General features: G+C 48.2%; 2 protein-coding genes across 2 annotated transcripts; one reads left to right on the top strand and one right to left on the bottom strand.

Annotated features, from left to right (window-relative positions):
• Nucleotides 1-11: 11 nt before the first annotated feature.
• LOC307208177 (uncharacterized protein) lies at nucleotides 12-7,807 on the bottom strand. Its single transcript, XM_079962637.1, has 5 exons — nucleotides 7,649-7,807; nucleotides 6,446-6,946; nucleotides 4,212-4,963; nucleotides 3,793-3,919; nucleotides 12-2,045 (listed from the first exon to the last, which is right to left on the bottom strand). The coding sequence occupies exons 2-5, from the start codon at nucleotides 6,933-6,935 to the stop codon at nucleotides 1,357-1,359; spliced, it is 2,058 nt and encodes a 685-aa protein (XP_079818763.1). The 5' UTR covers nucleotides 6,936-6,946; nucleotides 7,649-7,807; the 3' UTR covers nucleotides 12-1,356.
• Nucleotides 7,808-8,140: 333 nt separating this feature from the next.
• LOC307208480 (uncharacterized protein) lies at nucleotides 8,141-18,913 on the top strand. Its single transcript, XM_079963088.1, has 4 exons — nucleotides 8,141-8,383; nucleotides 9,936-10,948; nucleotides 13,466-13,574; nucleotides 14,639-18,913. Exons 2-4 carry the CDS (start codon nucleotides 10,145-10,147, stop codon nucleotides 15,655-15,657), a joined length of 1,932 nt encoding a protein of 643 aa, XP_079819214.1. The 5' UTR covers nucleotides 8,141-8,383; nucleotides 9,936-10,144; the 3' UTR covers nucleotides 15,658-18,913.
• Nucleotides 18,914-20,531: the final 1,618 nt, after the last annotated feature.

Below are 20,531 nucleotides of genomic sequence, written 5' to 3'. Positions count from 1 at the left end.
AGATAACAATCTTTTTACAAAAGAATGGAAATGGTTTATTGAATATTTACAGATAAAAACATTGGCAGGATTATTGTAATAACCTGCAGCTTCATAAGAGTATACATTTAAAGAAGATGAATAAGTGAACAAATTGAATTTGGATATGCAGAAGATATTAAAAATACATTTAAGGAGCCGCAGAAAGTGGGGGAAGGAAGTCAAGTTTTGAAATTTCAAAATGATTGTAAAATCAGTTAAATGTATATATCTGAAGTGTGTGTGTGTGTGTCTGAAAAGTAATAATAATAATAATAATAATAATAATAATAAATTATAATAGAGCTGGAGCAGGGACGGGGGGACTCTTTGCTGACCGAGGGCAGCGTTCTGTTCTGGTCAGGGCCAGAGGAAAAAGTGGACAGAGCAACAGATGTGAATTTTACCTTTGTACAGCTGGGCAGTTGCTACACACAAAAGGCAGTGATGGGTACCAACCAGGATGGCTTTAACATTTAACGTCTCACATCAAATATAACTGATCTGTAGAAAGGACTTTATGATCTGAACGCAGAGAGCCAGTGTGGTGTAGTGGTTAAGAGCGGTACTCTCGTAATCTGGTGAACCGGGTTCGCGTCTCCGCTCCTCCACCTGCAGCTGCTGGGTGACCTTGGGCTAGTCACACTTCTCTGAAGTCTCTCAGCCCCACTCACCTCACAGAGTGTTTGTTGTGGGGGAGGAAGGGAAAGGAGAATGTGAGCCGCTTTCAGACTCCTTCGGGTAGTGATAAAGCGGGATATCAAATCCAAACACCACTTCTTCTCTTCTTCAGAGGCGATGTATGTACTTATGTAACCCAAAAATATTTAATAAAAACAATTCGTTTAAAGAAGAATAGGCAATTCCATTAGCACCCTATTCATGGCTATTAGCAACAACTGAAGTATTTTGGAGGCAGTATGCTGCTGTATACGCAATTACTGGGAATCACAAGTGGGGAGACCCGGGAGCTTGAGGGCTCCCAGCCCCCCACCGCCTAAAAGGAACGCTTTCCCTAAGTTTGGCCCCTGTGAGAACAGGGACGTCTTTGGCCCAATCTAGCAGGGTTTCCCCCCATCTCATTAAAGCACCCCCCCTTCCTGACCTGGGGAGTTGTAGTCCCAAAAAATATCCGTAGGGCAGCAGGTTTGGGGAGGTTGCTCTAAGGAGCTTAGGGCAGCACACAGTTTTCAGCCACTGCCCATTTGAGCCTCACACCAACCCTACGAGGTAGGCCAGGCAGAGTGTCACCCCAGTCCCAGCCTGACACTCCAGTCATGGATGTCCAGTCAAATCCCCCATTATGAACATGTCTATGACCTGGTGTGCATGAATATATTACGTTTTTTGAAGTCCAGCATTAGAAGGGAAGCCTTCCCCAAAGTCAGCGCACTCGAAGGACTTCTCCCGCACATGGGTCCCGTTGTGGGTGATGAGAGAGTCCTTCCGGCAGAAGCTTTTCCCGCAGACGGCGCATCTGTAGGGCTTCTCTCCCGAGTGGATCCTCTCGTGCCTCACGAGCTGCTGCCTCCGGCTGAAGCTTTTCCCGCAGTCCCGGCACTCGTGGGGCTTCTCCCCCATGTGGATTCTCTTGTGTGTGGTAAGGTTTCCTTTCTGGGTGAAGCTTTTCCCGCACTCGGAGCATTTATGCGGCTTCTCGCCTGTGTGGATTCTCTCGTGAATCACCAGGTGAGCGCTGTTGTTGCAGATTTTGCCGCAGAAGGCGCATTCATACATCTTCTGGGCTTTCTTGGGAAGGTCCGCTCTCGGAGGGCAGCTTTTCTCGCTCCTGCTGCCTGTTTTCTCTCCCACAACTTTCAAAAGGCCCTTTTGGGAGGGACACCAATTGAAACCTTTGTTATACGGGAAAGCTCGGCCTTCTGTCTCCTCCGGCTGTTCTGAGGGGCACATCTGTCTCCCTGGTGCCTCTTCTAGCTCCTCCAGACCCCCTTGGGCTCCTGTCAATGGCATCCCATCAACTTTCTTGGGTCTTTTCAAGCCAACGTCTATCCAAATGTGCCCATCAGCTTCTGGAAACAGAGAATTAAGGACACGAGTCATATACCCTCTACAGTTCTATAATTCTAAATAATCAATGATGTGTTTTTGCCCATATGTATTGTGTTTCCTTTGCACTGAAACGAACAGGGTGGAATAACATTAATGGCAACCTAATTTATGTAATATATGTAATTTCAGCACAAAGGGAAGTGAGACAAATAATGTAGTTTTTGGCAGGAGGCAAACTGTAGCAGAACAGAAAGGGCACCGCATACGACAAATACAGCGGAAATAGAAAAAAAAAATGTTTCCTCATTCTTAATTGCTACCTAACTGCAGTCATTCCATTAGGAATCCTGAACTGTTTTTATCCAACCTGGTAGCTATAAGAAACATAGCTGTAAGAACAAAAACCTAGCCTTGTGCTTCTGCCCCTTTTCCCTTTCATCTCAAGTATTTTTGTTATGTTAAATTGTTTTGACTGATTTATTATACTTTTACTGTATCTTACTTGTGTATTAATGTAACATTCAAGACTCGGGAGTCTTTGGCCCCCAAATCAGTGTATGAATAATTGTCTGGTTTTATAATTTTATGATGCTTTAACATTTATATTACACTGAAGCAAGTGAACGTGAGCAGGTACTCACTGGGTGCAAAATTAGGATCAGGCAGACTCAGCAAATGGAGAAAATGAAGGTGAAGTTTATTGCCAGGCAATAAGGACCCAGTTTGGAATCTCTTCCAAAAGGAACTGGGACCCCGATTGACAGAAATCCAGAGGTCTTTATACCTGAGTAGATCACAGCAATCATAGATCATGAGACAACCATGAGACAGTCACGATATTGTCAGCAAAGAATAGCCAATTAGCAAGCTTCTTGCCATGCGTCCAGCACCTGGTCAAGCACTGGTCAAGCACGGAGTTCTAGTTCTGCTTTCCGATGCTTGCAGTGACGTTCTGTCTAACCTCTCCCCTAGTTATGACAGGACAGGGAGTTTGAAGATTTTGTGGTTTTGCTCTTCCTGTTCTGTGGACTAATTTAGCCTGTATCTGAGGGGATTTTGTACCAGAATCTCTGATTCACGTCTTCCCCATGTCCAGGGTACACAGATGTGGTAGGGGAAAGGTCGGCTCTAAATCTTGCTGTTTCAAGCAATATGCAGTTAGCTAAGGCACAGCTTCCCTTTGATTCAAAAAGGATTATAAAATACTGTAAGCCTTGATTATGTGTGAGCATATATGAATATATTGATTTCCGATAACTGATTATATGAATAGCTTAGGGGTAGCCCTTCTTCCTTGCCTCAACACGTCATCATAGTGGTAGTCATTTTTTTTTTTTTTTGGTTGGTGGTTTAGAAATATTCCTACAAATATATAAATAAAACATAACATAGCATGTTTTTTAGACTATGAGTCTATGAGGGCAGTGACGATTTGTAAGCTGTTCTGGAAACCATTCCCAGTGCACCCCAAGGTACAAATGCTTGAAATAATTACATTCATAATTACCGTATTGGCCTGAATATAAGCCTCACCTTTCCCCCCAAATTCTGACCGTGAAAAGTTAATGTGCGGCTTAAATTCGCGATCTTACAAACATGGGCTTTTATGATATTGCTGCTGAAACAGACATACTGTAAAACGGAATGGGTGTGAATGCCTGCAGAATTTTAAGGGAGCGGCTTATATTCGGGTGTTGTCTTTTTTCCTCTCCCTCCCTTGAATTTTAAAGGTGCAGCTTATATTCGGGTGCAAGCTGGCCTCACCATCCTCCTCCTCCGGCTTGACCTCCATAGGCAAAGGCGACTCCATGGCATTGGGCTCCACAGCATTTGACGGATCCCATTCTGCCTTGGGGGAATTAGCAGCCGCCTCGTCCAAAGGCCTCTGTACCTGGAACAAGAAATGAATGGTTTTGCGATGCCACTACTCGGAAACCTGCGGAGCCATTTCCTTTGAGGGCAAGCTCCTCTCCCCCTTTTGCTTAAGGGGAGAGACGACGGAGCTTGAATTGAAGGGGGAAAGGTGTGGCGGGGGCACCAGCTTCCCTGGCTACCAGTGAAGGCCAACAACCTGGGGACAGCTCCAGTCTGTCTCTCCTTTTTGGCGTTACCTCTCTAGAAGACCAAGATATAAAGGGGGCTATTGAGATGGAGGAACAGAACTCCTGGCAATTTACCCTCACCTTTCGTCCTGGCACCTTGACCTCACGCAGCCTCAGCAAGAAGTCCTCTGCCAGAGCCACTGCTCGGGCGCAGGTCTCGGGGCCCCGTTCTCTCACCCAGCTCTGCATTTCCGGAGGCAGGATGGCCAGGAACTGCTCCAAGATCACCAGATCCAGAATCTGCTCTTTGGTGTGTGCATCCGGTGCCAGCCACCGGTGGCAAAGTTCACGGAGTCGGCTCAAGCCCTTTCGGGGCCCCTCAGCCTCCTTGTAGCCAAACCGCCGGAAGCGCCGGCAACGCAACTCCAAGCTGGTGGTGTCTTCCTCATCCGGAACCTCTTCCTTCACTTTCACAGAAGGATCCAGCCTTTGACTGGCCTCATTGGACTCTCTGAGTAGGCCTGGAAAGGGTTGGGCCATGCGCTCTCCTGCAGGCCACCAGATGGTATCCACAATGGCCTTGACAGAGGCCTGGAAGTCCTCAGCATCGTCCTTTGACCAGAGCTGAGGTAGACGTGGGCTTTGCCGTCCCCATTCCGACTGAGGAGACTGCATCCTCCTCAGGAACTCCTGCCACTGGGTCTCCCAGTGCTGTTGAAACGCCTCATCTGGTTCCTTTTTAATTTGTGGCGGGGCTGGCCTGGTCAGAAGCTCCTGGACGGTCCCAACCTGCACAACACAAAGATCTTGTCCTCCTGCTTCCTCTTTGGCCTCAGGGCCCGCTAGGCCCCGTTCTTCCATTTTGTTTGGTTCTGAAAATTTCTTCTCAAGTTCTGAAAGCAAGCAAACAAAAAGGGAGTGTGTGAAGTAGTCCTTGCTTCTGACCTGTCCTGAATCTACTGCCCATCACTTTCGTTGAAGGAACCCAAATTATTATTGATTTATTTTATTTGAACTGATATCCCACCCTTCCTGTACAAGGAGCCAGGACAGCAAGCACATTCACAGGGATGCATTCTAAAAACAGTTACAGGTAAAAAAACATCTCCAGTTACATTCACACCACATCCCCTCCAAACGTCAGTCTTTTCAGCTGCGTTAACTACAAACACCAAAATCTGGGATCCCCTCAAAACTGGTGTCAAAGTCATTTTACAGTGAAAACCCCGCATTTTGCAGCACCCCATGGAGTACCTGATATTTCAAAATGGGGTTTGTCTTGGCAAATGTTTTGCAGCAACCCCCAGCATTTTGCAGCGCCCCACAAACAGAGCAATTGACACTCAAACCTGGGGGTCACAGGGTCACCAAAAACCCAACCTTGTCCGATTCACTCCAAACTGGCACCAAACTTTGGCAAAAGTTTTGCAGCGAAAACCCCGCAAAAAAACCCCCTGCAAGTGAGTACCCTTCACAGCTTTGCACTTTGCTACCTGCAAGACATTACTTGGAGGCAGATGACTAGGTTCAGGATCGCCGAATGTCATACTGGCATCTGAATATTGGTGACAAAGAGCAGTTGCTGACATATTTCCATTTGCCTTTTTTAAAAGCTCTCTCTCTCTTGCAACTTCAGATTCAGGTAGGTAGCCGTGTTGGTCTGATGCAGTCGAAATATATATAAAAATAAAAAAATTGTTCAGTAGCTCCTCAGAGACCAACTAAGTTTGTTCTGAGTATAAGTTTTCATGCGCATGCACACTTCTTCAGATATCAAAAAAGTGTGCATGCACACAAAAACTTATACCCAGAACAAACTTAGTTGGTCTCTAAGGTGCTACTGGACAATTTTATTTATTTATTTATATCTTGCAACTCAAGACAGTTTTCTTTTCAGGTTTGGTTGATGCTTATCATTGAAGCACCTCTTGTAAGAACATTGCATTACTACTGGGCCTTCTGCTGGTGGCATTGCTTTAATGCATCCAATAAACTGTGACTTGCATTCTCCTGTGACTTTCAAATACAGTGGTACTTCGGGTTAAGTACTTAATTCGTTCCGGAGGTCCGTTCTTAACCTGAAACTGTTCTTAACCTGAAGCACCACTTTAGCTAATGGGGCCTCCTGCTGCCGCTGCGCCGCTGGAGCACGATTTCTGTTCTCATCCTGAAGCAAAGTTCTTAACCCGAGGTACTATTTCTGGGTTGGCGGAGTCTGCAACCTGAAGCGTATGTAACCTGAAGCATATGTAACCTGAGGTACCACTGTATTTTTGTGCCCGGTCTGACACAGAGATCTTACCTCCCCTATATCTTACCTTACACGGCAATTCCAAATGAGACCACACATGAATATTTAGCTTGTGAGTCCATACCTATATTGTAGGTTCGAATGGAGTTCTCTCTCCTGCTCCTGTATGTCAAATCTTCTGGTGAATTCTCAGCCCATTCCTCTGTAGAAAATGTGACTGTGAATTTCTTTCTGTCCAGAGTTTCATCAATAATTTTTTGATTGCTCAAAAAGTACTCCTCCTCCTCGCTTTCCTCAGTGCTTCCATCCATGTTGTGGTCTCTGGACTCATCAGAGGATAAAGTTGATGAATGCTCATGATTTCCCTGGTCAGAAGCAACAGGTTCTGTACAAATTCCCAAGGTCTGGTATACCTCATAGCGACCCCCGAGGACAGCTAGGTACAGATTGTACGCAGAAATATTGATTTTCTTCTTTGCAAGTTTCTCACTAAGTCTTCTCCAAACCATGTGGTTTCTTCCAGAAATTTTTCCATTCTCCTGCACTATTGCTTCCCTTTCTTCAACAAGCAAAGGGGTCACCTCAGAAATAGGAAACGTGCGCTGTCTTGGCATTATTTAACGAACTATGGGAAATATATGAGAAACACATTTCATAAAATTTATACACCGCTTTATTCTTTTTTTAAAGAAAAAAAAACCCCTCAAAGCTAAAGTAAGCCTTTTCCCAATCTTTAACCTCCTGAGTTTTTTTTTATTCTAACCGTTTTTGGATTCCCTTTAGAGCCTCTTGACGACCACGGGAAACCTAAAGTAAACCTCATAACACACAAAATTCTTTCTGCGTTTTGATGGTCTAAATTCTCTGCAATAAGAGTTAAATGCAACAACCACCCTTTTATGTACAAGTGAATTGGTCAGTCTGGAGTTGCCCTATGACCTTCTGCATGCCAAGCAGATGCCCTTACCACCCAGCCACAGCTCTTCCCGGGGCTAGGCAGAGGGGCAGGCCTGGGGGCGGGGGAGGCAGCTGGACAGACAACCTTCGAGTTAGGGGCAGGCATGGGGAAAGCTGTGGATCTCTAGATGTTGTTGGGCTACAGCCCCCACCCTTCCTAGCTATGTTGCCTGTGCTGACTGGGGACTGATGGGAGCTGGGAGCCCAACATCTGAAGGGCCACAGATTTCACCCACCCAGCCACCCCACCACCCCCTAACCCAGAGCGCGTGTTTGGGGACGTCTGCCTTCTTTCTGCCCTGCAAAGCACCAGATCTTTGCTCTCCCCTCTGATCTCTCCCCTTTCTTTCATCCCCCTGCAACCACTCACCTCTTTCCAGCATCTGTCTCTGCTGCAGCTTCTCCCTTGCAGGAGATCCCAGAGATTCACCCAAGTTTAGACCATGCAAAAGGCTGCTTCTCCTTATTATTATTAATTATTATTATTATCCAGCCATAGAGAGGCAGCGGCAGGAAAAGGAAGGGAGCGCTGATAAATAAACCGGAGTCCCTCTAGGAATCTCAGCTCAGTCCATTTAACCGCTTTAACCCCACGCCTAACAAAGCGAGGAGCCACTAAGGGGCAAATGCTCTAATCCAAATGCTTTTCAACTTGTTTTATTTATCCTTGGAAAGCTCTGATTTTTAAAAATTGCATATTCTTGTTACTATTCTTGTTATTGTTAATATTATATAATATTATATTGTTGCAACCCTGGGATTGTAGCCTCAGTGCCTGCTTTTGTGCAGGAAGGATAAAGTTGCGCTGTGTTGTTTTGTTTTACTTGCAAACCTGGAAAAAGAAGTTGCTCTCCTTGGTTTTTCCTCATCCTTCTCCGTCTCTTGTCTCTCGGGCGAGGCGCTCCAAGGGTTAAACCTAGAGACGGCCCCATTGCCTAGAGAGGCCCAGGACTCTTGGAGAGTGTTTTTTGGGGGGATTTAAATACTGGACGCACCTTCCTGTTCTGTTCTAGCTACCCTGGGGAGAAAGAAAAAGAAAAAAATTGGCTTTGGGGATTTCCCAGGAGTAGTATTGTTGGGGGAGGTCTGTGCATTTGGAGGAAAGGTGAGTAAATAATTGCAAAGGGGGAGGGGTGGGTTTGTTGCTGCTTTTCAGAGAGCAGGAAAAAAAAACTGGACTTGGAGGGAGGATGCAATCTGAAATCTCATTTCTTTGCAACCATTAAGTTCAGCCTGGGAGCAAGTGGTTTGCAAAAGGGCTGATTTCCAGAGAAGAAAGAGACCAATAGGTCCAGAACTGTCAGATCTTCACATCGCCTTCCCTATAGGCGTTTGCCTTTAAGTGGCGGCGCTGAGCTGCAGGAATTAAGCCCGCAGGAGCTGCTGCTTAGCCGGCGTGGAGATCGGCGCGGATCACCTGCTGGTTTGCTGCGGATCGAAAGGGGTGCAGCAGGGCAAGGCCCGGCGCTGCTAAAGAAACAGGCCCTTTCTCTCTGTGTGTATACGTTGCTTGTTTGCTTTCCCCCTCCCTTTGTAGCCTACAGATCAGACAAGTGGGCATGCACACAAGCCCAGGTCCAAGGCACTTGCGTATTAACCTGCAAAGCTCGAAGCAGCACCGTGGGACCCAGATCGGAGAGGGTGAGCCTGATGTTGGACTCAGACTCCTGTCAGTATGGCCAGTGGCCAAGAATGATGGGATTTGTAGTCCACCGGCATCTGGGGTTGCCACAGGCCACCCATCCCCAAAAGTGCCTTCTCCCTGACTAACTTATCCGCTTGCTAAGAAATGCTGGGGATGCCACCCCCAATGCTAAAACTAAATATGTGGTGACACGGGAAATGGCATTCTCAGTGTAGAGATTTGAGCAGCGACAAATCTTTGTGGGTTTTTGGTGCCAGCTAAAAATGTCTATATTTACCCAGGCCATTTATTAACATACCCTGAGTTTGCTGCTACATGGCAGCAATTCGTTGTTGCTTCCCCTCTAATAATAATAATAATAATAATAATAATAATAATAATAATTTATTTATACCCTGCCCATCTGGCTGGGTTTCCCACTCTGGGGGGCTTCCAACAAAATATTAAAAATACATTAAAACATCAGTCATTAAAACTTCCGTAAACAGGGCTGCCATCAGATGCCTTCTAAAAGTCAGAAAGTTGTTTATTTCCTTGACATCTGAAGGGAGGGCGTTCCATAGGGCAGGCGCCACTACTGAGACGGCCCTCTGCCTGGTTCCCTGTAACTTCACTTTTGGCAGTGAGGGAACCGCCAGAAGGGCTGAATGATGGGGGTGGAGACGCTACTTCAACCCTGCATCCAAACTGTCATCACCCCAAAGCGCTGACTTCATTTACAATTTATTTTTATGATGTTAAGTTGTTGTTGTTTTAAAAACTGATAATGTGTTTTGATACCGTAACCTGCCACGAGACCTTAGGGTAAAGGGCAGGTAATAAATGAATGAATAAATAAATAACATTAACAAAATACATTTTAACCCAGCAGTAAAACAGCAACAGCCAGCATCAGTTTAGGTTACAATCGTGCGCCTGCTTACAGGGAGTAAATCCCATTGAATTCAATTTGGCCATTAATAGGTAGTAAGTTATGTTTCTCACAGTCTGTGCTTGTTTTTTTCTCCCTCAGAGAGAAGCTTCACTGCATAAGTATGTTGTGTGACGTACCGCTTGTTTAAAAACACAAAATCCCCACTTCTATGGAAAACGACCTCTTCTTTTGACCAAATCGCAGAGCAGGGCTGTGAGAGCAGCAAAGAGGAACCCGGAAGATTCCAACAAGTTCTCAGGGAGAGGGTGTCTATAAGTCCAGAGCTCCACTCTTTACTCTGATAGGAAATGGCAACCAAGAAAGGGTCTGCACCGGCTAGCAGATGCCAGGCCACACCAGCGCCTTCCAGTGTCAAAATGGAGGAACGTGACCCAGCAGGCCCCAAACCGGCCGAGGGAGCAGAAAAAGCGGGGAAATCTCCTCGTGTCCTTCAGGTTGGGACCATCAGAGAGTTCCTTGACTGGGCTGCCCCGCTGCAAGTGAAACAGGAGCCCGATGAGGGTTTGCCCGAATGCTGGGAAGCCCAGTGGCAAGAGTTCCTCCGAGCCATGCAGTCCTCTCACTTGGGGTGGGGCAACCCACCAGTGACAGAGGAGGCTGCGCCATGGGGGGACAACAAGGCCTTCTTCGCCTCCTTTGAGCGGCTAGCTGGGACCTGCCACTTGCCTCGACGGGAGTGGCTGGCCCGCCTGCTGCCTGTCCTGAGCCGGGAGGCCAAAGAGGCCTACAGCAACCTCAGCCTGCAGGACCGAGGGGAGTACGGCAAAGTCAAGGCGGCCATTTTGAAGGTGGACGCCATCCGCATGGAGACGCAGCGCCAGCGCTTCCGGCAGTTCCGCTACCACGAGGCCAAGGGTCCCCGGGAGGTGTGCGGCCAGCTCCGTGAGCTGTGCCGCAGTTGGCTGAAGCCGGAGAAGCACACCAAGGAGCAGATCTTGGACCTCCTGGTTCTCGAGCAGTTCCTCACCCTCCTGCCCCAGGAAATCCAGAGCTGGGTGAGGGAGCACGACCCGGAGACCTGCGCCCAAGCAGTGCCGCTGGCCGAGGCATTCCTGCTGAGGCGGCGAGAGGCCGAACGGAAGGAAAAACAGGTAACTTCCCTTAATCTTGTTCCAGGTAGCTTGCGTGGTTGCCTCGGAGCTCAATATTTCACAAAAGTGCTGCACAGAGATGGCTCTCAGAATAATAATAATAATAATAATAATAATAATAATAATAATTTATTTATATCCCGCCCATCTGGCTGGGCCTTCCCAGCCACTCTGGGCGGCTTCCATAAAAACCAAAAATACAGTAAAATCACACGTTAAAAACTTCCCTGAACAGGGCTGCCTTAAGATGTCTTCTGAATGTCAGGTAGTTGTTTATCGCTTTGACATCTGCTGGAAGGGCGTTCCACAGGGTGGGCGCCACTACCGAGAAGGCCCTCTGCCTGGTTCCCTGTAGCTTTGCTTCTCGCAATGAGGGAGCCGCCAGAAGGCCCTCGGCGCTGGACCTCAGTGTCCGGGCAGAATGATGGGGGTGGAGACGCTCCTTCAGGTATACTGGACCGAGGCCGTTTAGGGCTTTAAAGGTCAGCACCAACACTTTGAATTGTGCTCGGAAACATACTGGGAGCCAATGTAGGTCTTTCAAGACCGGTGTTATATGGTCTCGGCGGCCGCTCCCAGTCACCAGTCTAGCTGCCGCATTCTGGATTAGTTGTAGTTTCCGAGTCACCTTCAAAGGTAGCCCCACGTAGAGTGCATTGCAGTAGTCCAAGCGGGAGATAACCACAGCATGCACCACTCTGGCGAGACAGTCCGCAGGCAGATAGGGTCTCAGCCTACGTACCAGATGGAGCTGGTAAACAGCTGCCCTGGACACAGATTTGACCTGTGCCTCCATGGACAGCTGTGAGTCCAAAATGACTCCCAGGCTGCGCACCTGGTCCTTCAGGGGCACAGTTACCCCATTCAGGACCAGGGAATCCTCCATACCTGCCCGCCTCCTGTCCCCCAGAAACAGTACTTCTGTCTTGTCAGGATTCAACCTCAATCTGTTAGCCGCCATCCATCCTCCAACCGCCTCCAGACACTCACACAGGACCTTCACTGCCCTCACTGGTTCTGATTTAAAAGAGAGGTAGAGCTGGGTATCATCTGCATACTGATGAACACCCAGCCCAAACCTCCTGATGATCTCTCCCAGCGGCTGCATGTAGATGTTGAAAAGCATGGGGGAGAGGACAGAACTCTGAGGCACCCCACAAATGAGAGCCCAGGGGTCTGAACACTCATCCCCCACCACCACTTTCTGAACACGGCCCAGGAGGAAGGAGCGGAACCACTGTAGGACAGTGCCCCCAGCTCCCAGCCCCTCAAGACGGTCCAGAAGGATGTTATGGTCGATGGTATCAAACGCCGCTGAGAGATCCAGCAGAACTAGGAAACAGCTCTCACCTTTGTCCCTAGCCCGCCGGAGATCATCAACCAGTGCGACCAAGGCAGTTTCAGTCCCATGATGAGGCCTGAATCCCGACTGGAAGGGATCCAAATGGTCCACTTCTTCCAGGCGTGCCTGGAGTTGTTCGGCAACCGCTCGCTCTATCACCTTGCCCAAGAATGGAAGATTTGAGACTGGGTGATAGTTGGCCATTGTGGCCGCATCTAAAGATGGTTTTTTAAGAAGCGGTTTAATAACTGCCTCTTTCAGCGGGTCTGGGAAGGCTCCCTCCCGGAGGGAAGCATTCACCACCCCACGAAGCCCATCGCCCAGTCCTTCCCGGCTAGCTTTTATAAGCCAGGATGGGCAAGGATCCAGGAGACAGGTGGTTGGTTTCACTCGTCCAAGCAGCCTGTCCACATCCTCGGAGGTAACAGATTGGAATTACCAAATTACCAAAAACCAAATTCCTTGAGCTTTGTGTAATATGTGTGTGGTTTCCTACCGGCACCACTCATTTGCATGCAGACAAATGTAATTTAAAACCACGTGAGTATCTGCAAATATCAGGGATTTCATGTTTCTTGAATCGATTTTAGAATGAATTGATTTTAGAATGCATTTCAATTAACTGATTGTGATTTTATGTAAACTGTGTTACTTTTATTGTTGTTAGCCGCTCTGAGCCTGGCTTCGACTGCGGAGGGCGGGATATAAATAAAATTATTATTATTATTATTATTATTATTATTATTATTATTATTATTATCAGCACATAGTTGAAATATGGAATTTGCTCCCACCGGAAACAGTGATGACCAGCAACCTGGATGGCTTTAAAAGAGGATTAGGAACATTCATTGAGGGGAGGGCTATCATTGGCTACTTCGCCACGACGGCTGTGTTCTCCCTCCACTGCCAGGGGGCCTCTGAATGCCACCTGCTGGGGTTGCTAGTTAGGGAGAATGCTTTGGTTCTCTGGTCGTGCTTTTAGGCTTCCCATCACCTGTGGGAACAGGATGCTGGACCAAATGGGCCATTGGCTTGAATACCATGTTCTTACGATACCTGTGTTCTGGTTTGTGTATTAAGTTAGGAAGTGCAAATGATGTAGGTTTGCATTGAGAAGCGAGCCGAACTAATTTCTTCCCCCGTTTGTACGTTTAAATTAACTACTGTTGCAGGCACTGGAAGCCCCAGCTGTGAATCGTCCCGAGGCAAAGCCATCTCCCATGGGTCCTGGACTGAAGCGGCTGTGCAGAGAGGTGAAGCAAGAGGAAGCCAGAGCACAGGGTAAGGATTTGCTGCCTTTTTTGGCGTCAGAGTTTATTGCGTGTTTCTTAGGGCCTTGACTTGGCTACTTCTGTCTTGGGAGTGTGAGCGGTTTGCAGTAGCTCTGAGAGTGGTGATGACATGTGGATGCTCGTGCACCCAGGCCCTTTCTTTCCATGAAAGGACTGACAAGAAACAGCCGTGGATTTGGGCTGGGCCCAGGAAGACCAAGGCTCCATCCCATTGCTGAACTACAATTCCCATCATCCCTAGCAAGCATGGTCAACAGTCAGGATTATGGGAGCAATAGAACAACTGGAGGGCTCTAGGTTCCTCATCTCTGGTATATGAGACGAACCTTCCTTTGTAGTCCAAATGATACAGCTCAGGCAGAGGTCAACTTCTTTGAAAACTAGACTATAGTAAAGCAGTCTAGATGGGATTTAGGGTTGGAACATGATTGCTGGGCCTATTCATTCTGCCCTCTGAAAAACTATCGGCTCATGTGAAAAGGGTTTCTTTCTCTTCAGCATCTTGGGAGACACAAGTATAGATCATTTTTATTAAGTCTCGAACAATATTCCAAAGCATTTCTCATCATATACATTTTTTTTAAAAAAAAAACATACAAAGTTTCTTCTTTACTCCCCCCCCCCCCCCGTTTTCCTGGTGTTTGTTGTTTATTCCTTTTTATTAGCTGTTTTACAACACAGATATTTTTATTTTCTAAACCCTGCTGTTGTTAAAGCTTTTATATTTCAAACCCTGACCACGACTTCATATATTGGTGATATTTTGATAGGTTATCTATCAGTGGTCTCCAATCCTCCTTAAACACTTCGTCATTATTCCCTCTTCATCTGGCGGTTAATTTTGCCATTTCAGCATAGCCCATCAGTTTCATAAGCCTTTCCCCCTTAGTTGGTAATCCTTCCTCTTTCCACCTCTGTGCATACAAAGTTCTAGCTGATGTTGTCATGTACATAAACCAACTAGCCGGTTTTCTTGGGATCTCTGCCCCCATATTGGGAGACACAAGTCCATTAGGAAACATGAGGTCTCTTCTTTCCCCCCATTTCTTTTAGAGAAAGGTAGCTCCAGCAGTGACTACGTGGAGAGGAGAGGAAACCGGAGCACAGAAAACGGCCTGAAGACTCCTAGCAGAGCCCGGCCGGGGGAAAGGCACTTCCAGAGTCCTGAGGGCAGGAAAGGTTTCCACCAAAACCCATCCCTCATTAAACACCAGCGAGTCCACGCGGCAGAGAGTCCCCACCAGTGCCCGGATTGCGGGAAGCACTTCACCCAGCGCTCCAGCCTCACCATCCACCGGAGAATCCACACGGGCGAGAAGCCGTACCCTTGCCCCCAGTGCGGGAAATGCTTCCGCCAGAGCTCGAACCTTCTCAAACATCAGAGAATCCACTCGGGCGAGAAGCCGCACCAGTGCCCCGAGTGCGGGAAGTGCTTTGCTCAGCGCTCAAACCTTCTCATCCACCAGAGAACCCACACCGGTGAGATGCCGTACGTGTGCTCCGAGTGCGGGGCCTGTTTCAGCCAGCACCGAGGCCTGGTCACCCACCAGAGGATCCACATGGAAGAGATGCCCTATGGCTACGGCTGCCCGGACTGCGGGAAGTGCTTCCAGCAGAACTCGGACCTCACCAAACACCTGAGGGTCCACACAGGCGAGAAGCCCTACAGCTGCCCCGAGTGCGGGAAGAGCTTCAGCTACAGCTCGAACCTCAGCAAACACCAGAGGATCCACACGGGCGAGAAGCCCTACCTGTGCAACGTCTGTGGGAAAAGCTTCAGCCACTTGTCGACCCGGAACACCCACCAGAGAGTCCACACGGGGGAGAGGCCGTACGGATGCACCGAGTGCGGGAAAAGGTTCATTTCCAGCTCAAAGCTCACGAGACACATGAGAACGCACTCGATATACACCCCTTACATCTGCAACGAGTGTGGGAGGAGCTTCAGCACTCATTCCTCCCTTACCACACATCAGAGAATCCACTCTGCTGAGAGCTACAGCATGGGGAATTCTTGGGAGGCTGCTGAGCAGGGGCCCAGCAACCTCTCTGGCCGGGTATCACTTCTGTGACTGGTGCCTCTTGCCCTGTCCCTTTATGATTTAGCCTTTCCTGGTCACACAGGTCCATCTCAGCACTCGTAGAAAGGGTGCTAGTCCCTAAGGTGTTTGGAATCGGGAGGGCCTGCGCAGTGCAGGCAGGAAGCGAGGATAGAGGAGGGTCTAGGATTAGTCTGGTGGTTTTTTGGAAAATAGAAGTAGGCTGAATAGGATAGTAAGGGGGAACGGAAGCGAGATTTCAGGCTTATATCGGCGGTTAGTTTTAGAAGCGGTGTGATGGCTAGTGCAGAACAGAGGAGCAAAGAAGCTTGTCATAGGCTGCTTCCCCATGAACACAAATGGGCCTCCTTTTAGCGAAATGTACCCCTAGCTGCGGTTTAGCAATGCAATAGCTAGATAGAAACTCCAGTTGCAGGGGCAGTATATCTTCGAACCATCTGCCTGGCACAAGGCAACAGTTGTTTGATTCCAACCATGTTTGTTAGCTTAATGGTAAGTAGCTAGATCATTCCACGTCCCCTGCAGTTTGATGCTCTCCAGCTGCTTTGACAACTCCCATCCTCCCAGTGCTGGCAGGGGCTGATGGGAATTGTAGTCCAAAACAGCTGGAGAGCCCTAAGTTGGGAAAAGCTGATCTAGGTGGTCTTATTTGGGAAGTGGAATCCTGGATTAAGATGGGCAGCAAAATGGTTCAGATCTTTTGAGAGGAGGGTGTTGCTTAACCCACAAATCGTCTTTAAAATAAAAATGCAGCTACCCAACAACAAATTCTCTGGGTGGCTTACAAACAAGACAATATGTGAAGAAGTTAAAACAATAAGCAATAAAAGATGGGAGAAGGGGGGGGGGAATACCTCTTTCCTGGCAGCAAAAGAAGCATAAACAATCCACAGCCCAGATTAAACTACCCTAAGCTTCAGAGGGTTGTTTGTAAGGATTCTCGGAATGCAGGTCACTTTGAACATTCTAACGTGCTCCATCCTTCTGTGTCCTCCATCAAGGAAACCGGCGTTATAGTGGAGGTTGAGGACCATGAAAACACTCTAGGCAGCGGAGAGAAGCAGGGCCAGAAGGGTTGTGGCCTGGGAAGACGGGGTGCAATTTATAGAGAGTCCGAGGGTTCCCCATGGTTCCCCCTGCCTGACCAAGAAACAAAAAGCACTCATTTTTGTTATTAAGCGGCAGCCAGACAAGTTCACAAAGGGTAGGTCCATTAGTGGCAATTAGTCTTCATAGCTTTATGAAGCTTCTGGGTTCAGGCGTAGTGTAGGACCTGGTGGGTGGGAGGAGCCATCGGGGGGGGGGTGGCCTTTGCTTCACATCCCACCCGTGGGGGCCACCCAGAGGCAGCTGGTTGGCTTCATAGCGGAGAAAATTTCCGGGCTTGATGGGCTTTTGTTCTGATCCAACAGGGCTTCCTTAGGATGGGATTGAGAAAGTTAAGGTTGATTCTCCGTGGCTGGGGGCGCAGGGGGAACTGGACAGGTTCAGGCCACACTGTAGAACTGACCCCACCTTCCTCCTTTGTAAGTATCTCACTGCCATCTGTCCCTTGGGGACAAAATCCATCCCTTGAAAACATTGCCGTGCTTCGAGCTAAATTTGCCCTCCCTTCCACTGGCAGCAGGGAGCGGCCTGCAGGGGGCGCTGTGGTGTGTCCATTGACCCATTGCCCGTAACCTATTGTATGAATCAGAGCAGTTGCTCTGCTCACTTTCAGCTGTGGCCTCACCCGCCCCTGGCCCCTGGCAGGTGCCCCACAAGGCGATGTGGCCCTTGAGCTAAAAGAAGCTCCCTGCCCCTGCTCTATATTGATACCGCCCACAACATTCCAGAAATTGCACTCGTAAATAGCCAACCCTGGAGGTGTCTATGTGTGCGTACCTCAAACCTGAGAAGGAGGGGGAATGGTCAGAGGTGCTTGGGAACCTCCTACGTGGCATTGCGGAGGCCCACTCAACTTTCCACATGCTGCCACTGTAATGTTACTGCTGTTACGAGGGATATATGGCCTAAGCATTGCCACACATGTGGAAAGCGAGTGGAAATCCTGGTTCGAAGGGTAGGTCCACTCTGCACATTTTTGGCACGTTCAGTGCACATTCAAAGCACATGACTTCCCCCCAAAGCATCCTGGGAGCTTTAGTTGCCCATTCACGGCCGCCACACTCAGTCGAGGTGGCAGAGAGAGCCCTCTTGGCTCGTCAGAACCTTCATTTGCCTGCGTCTTGCCAGGCTGGCAAGATCATTCCAGCCGTGAGCTGCTTTTGCTTCCAAAGAACGATCTGAGGTGAGGCACTGGGTGTCACAGAATTGTGGAGTTGGAAGGGAACACTAGGATCATCTAGTTCAACCCCCGGCAATGCAGGAATATTTTGCCCAGCGTGGGGCTCGAACCCTTGACCCTGAGATTAAGAGTTTCGGGCTCTAACGACTGAGCTATCCCTGACCCTACTGCACAGACCTTTGTGACAAAGGACTTTACAGGCAGCACCTGAGTCCACTTTGCTGCTTGGCATCCCGATGGATTGTTGGAGAGGTGCAATAGCCTAGCTTGAGAAACATGCAGACCAGCTCATACTTGGGACCATGGACTCAGTGAGACACCATCAGAGGTGAAAATGCCACATGGTGCTTGTGGTGGGTTTCATTTCTCACAAGCTGCCAGAGGGTGGCCACAGCTGGAATGAGCTTGAAGAAGGCAGGAGGACTGAGTTGGCTGTTTCTCCTTCACGGAGCTGCAATTCCCAGGACCCCTAACAAACTACAGTTCCTGAGATTCTTTGGCAAGGAGGCATCATGTGCTTTTAATGTTCGTTGGGTGTGCTTTAAGCTCATGGTGCGGATTTGCTCTAAGACAGGGGTCAGTAAACTTTTTCAGCAGGGGGCTGGTCCACTGTCCCTCAGACCTTGGGGGGGGGGCGGACTATATTTTGAAGGGGAAAAAATGAACGAATTCCTATGCCCCACAAATAACCATTTTAAATAAAAGGACACATTCTACTCATGTAAAAACAAACTGATTTCCGGACCATCTGTGGGCCGGATTTAGAAGGCGATTGGGCCAGATCCAGCCCCCGGGCGTTAGTTTGCCTACCCATGCTCTAAGAAGTTGACCTTGAAAGATCGCTTCCCCCAAGGTGAGATGGGAAATTTGTATTCTCCCACAGCGCTGGACTCCGTAGAGAGCACCCCCGGCTGAAGGACGGGATTGTGTATACTTTTTGTGTGTGTTTTGAAAATGAAATAAAAATCGAGGCATCATGTACTTGAGCTGTTGTCATATCAACCTTTTGTTTTTTTCCAAATTCTGCAGGCCTTCGCACATTTGCTTGTTTTTTAAAGCACTGTTTCTGCCAAGTATTTGATATCTTTCTCAGTCCTCCTTCCACAACTATCCACCCCCCACCCAGCTCTGACTTACACAACTTTGGCTAGTGTAGCTGATGTGCTTTGAGCACATGAAGGTTAGAAACCAGCTTTGAAAAATATCAAAAGTCACGATTCCTATTTAAGTGAATTTCACACTTAACTGCACACTTTGGCAGTCACAAAACACGTGCAGAACACAGATTGAGAGTCTCCCTGAGATTTGCTCCTCCTCTGGAGGATGTCCCTTAAGCCATCAATGGCTACTAGCTTCATCATATCCATCATTTTGATTGCCCAAAGACTAGAATCAGTGTTACTACATATATATATAAATTATGCCAGCTGTTGGATTTCCTTTGTTCGTCATTGTGAGAACAGGATTCTCTTTTAGACAGTTCCTTGCCTGATCCAGCAGTGTTTTAAATTTGTTGTTAGCCGCCCTGAGCCCGGTTTCCTGAACCGGGAAGGGCAGGGTATAAATACAAATTTATTATTATTATTTTATTATGATGATCTTACGTTCAGTGAGGAGTCCTTACTGGGTGCAATACTGAGCTTGATCAGCAGATGGCAGCAGGAAGCTGCTTCCTAGCCTGATTTACCGACAGTGAGTGACAGTCTTGAATGAGTGGCGGTCTTGAATGAAACCCACTCAAAGGATATGATTCTGCTCTGATTCATATGAAATTGTAACTGGCGGAAATTCTTAGCCAGCTCCTGACCAGAGTTGAAGACGAAATCCCATGCGTGTTGAAGCTGTGACTGGCCTGGCACAGCCTTGCAGGCTAATGAAAACTTGGAAAAAAATGTCCCTTTTGATGGCTATATGTAGGGATGAGGGAGAAATTTATTTCATATCTTCCTATATGCATACAAAAGCAAGGCTGTTGTCATGCTGGTGTTTGCACGGCCACCAATAGGTGAACCTTGCTGTGAAGCTCCATTCTCTGTTAAATGCAACTGCAGTGAGGTTTAGTGGAGTTGGGAGGGAAGGCACTTCAGGGAATGATTTGCCTCCCCCTTCAAAAGGGGGCTGCAATTGAAGCGAGCTGCAATGGGAGGCTGTAAGACAAACTCTGAAGGGAGAGGGTGGGGAGGTTTGGGTGAGCTGTGAGGTTTGGGTGTGTGTGTGTCGGGAGCTCGTCCTACACTTGAGAAGGACCCTGGTAGAGACACATGCCCAACTGGCATGTTCTCTCCCTCCTGCTCGATCGTTCGGGAGCTTCAAAAGTTTTCAAAAGCCAGTGTGGTGTAGTGGTTAAGAGCGGTGGACTTGTAATCTGGTGAACCGGGTTTGTGCCCCTGCTCCTCCACATGCAGCTGCTGGGTGACCTTGGGCTAGTCACACTTCTCTGAATTCTCTCAGTCTCACTCACCTCACAGAGTGTTTGTTGTGGAGGAGGAAGGGAAAGGAGAATGTTAGCCACTTTGAGACTCCTTCGGGTAGTGATAAAGCGGGATATCAAATCCAAACTCTTCTTCTCTTCTTTCTTCTGCCCGAACATCATAGCGAC

Source organism: Podarcis cretensis (assembly GCF_951804945.1).
Source record: "Podarcis cretensis genome assembly, chromosome: 2".
Classification (NCBI taxonomy): domain Eukaryota; kingdom Metazoa; phylum Chordata; class Lepidosauria; order Squamata; family Lacertidae; genus Podarcis; species Podarcis cretensis.
The sequence above is the reverse complement of the archived record's forward strand: the minus strand, read 5'-3'. Positions and strand labels throughout refer to the sequence as shown.

Bases quoted from the DNA above. Each gene is read 5' to 3' on its own strand.
- LOC307208177 (XM_079962637.1), bottom strand. From the start codon at position 6,935: ATGCCAAGACAGCGCACGTTTCCTATTTCTGAGGTGACCCCTTTGCTT. The intron at 3,920-4,211 runs GTGAGGGTAAAT...TTCTTGTTCCAG, and splicing joins TCAAGGTGCCAGGACGAAAG to GTACAGAGGCCTTTGGACGA. The intron at 2,046-3,792 runs GTGAGGCCAGCT...TGTTTCCAGAAG, and splicing joins CAAGCCGGAGGAGGAGGATG to CTGATGGGCACATTTGGATA.
- LOC307208480 (XM_079963088.1), top strand. From the start codon at position 10,145: ATGGCAACCAAGAAAGGGTCTGCACCGGCTAGCAGATGCCAGGCCACA. The intron at 10,949-13,465 runs GTAACTTCCCTT...CTACTGTTGCAG, and splicing joins CCGAACGGAAGGAAAAACAG to GCACTGGAAGCCCCAGCTGT. The intron at 13,575-14,638 runs GTAAGGATTTGC...CATTTCTTTTAG, and splicing joins AGAGGAAGCCAGAGCACAGG to AGAAAGGTAGCTCCAGCAGT.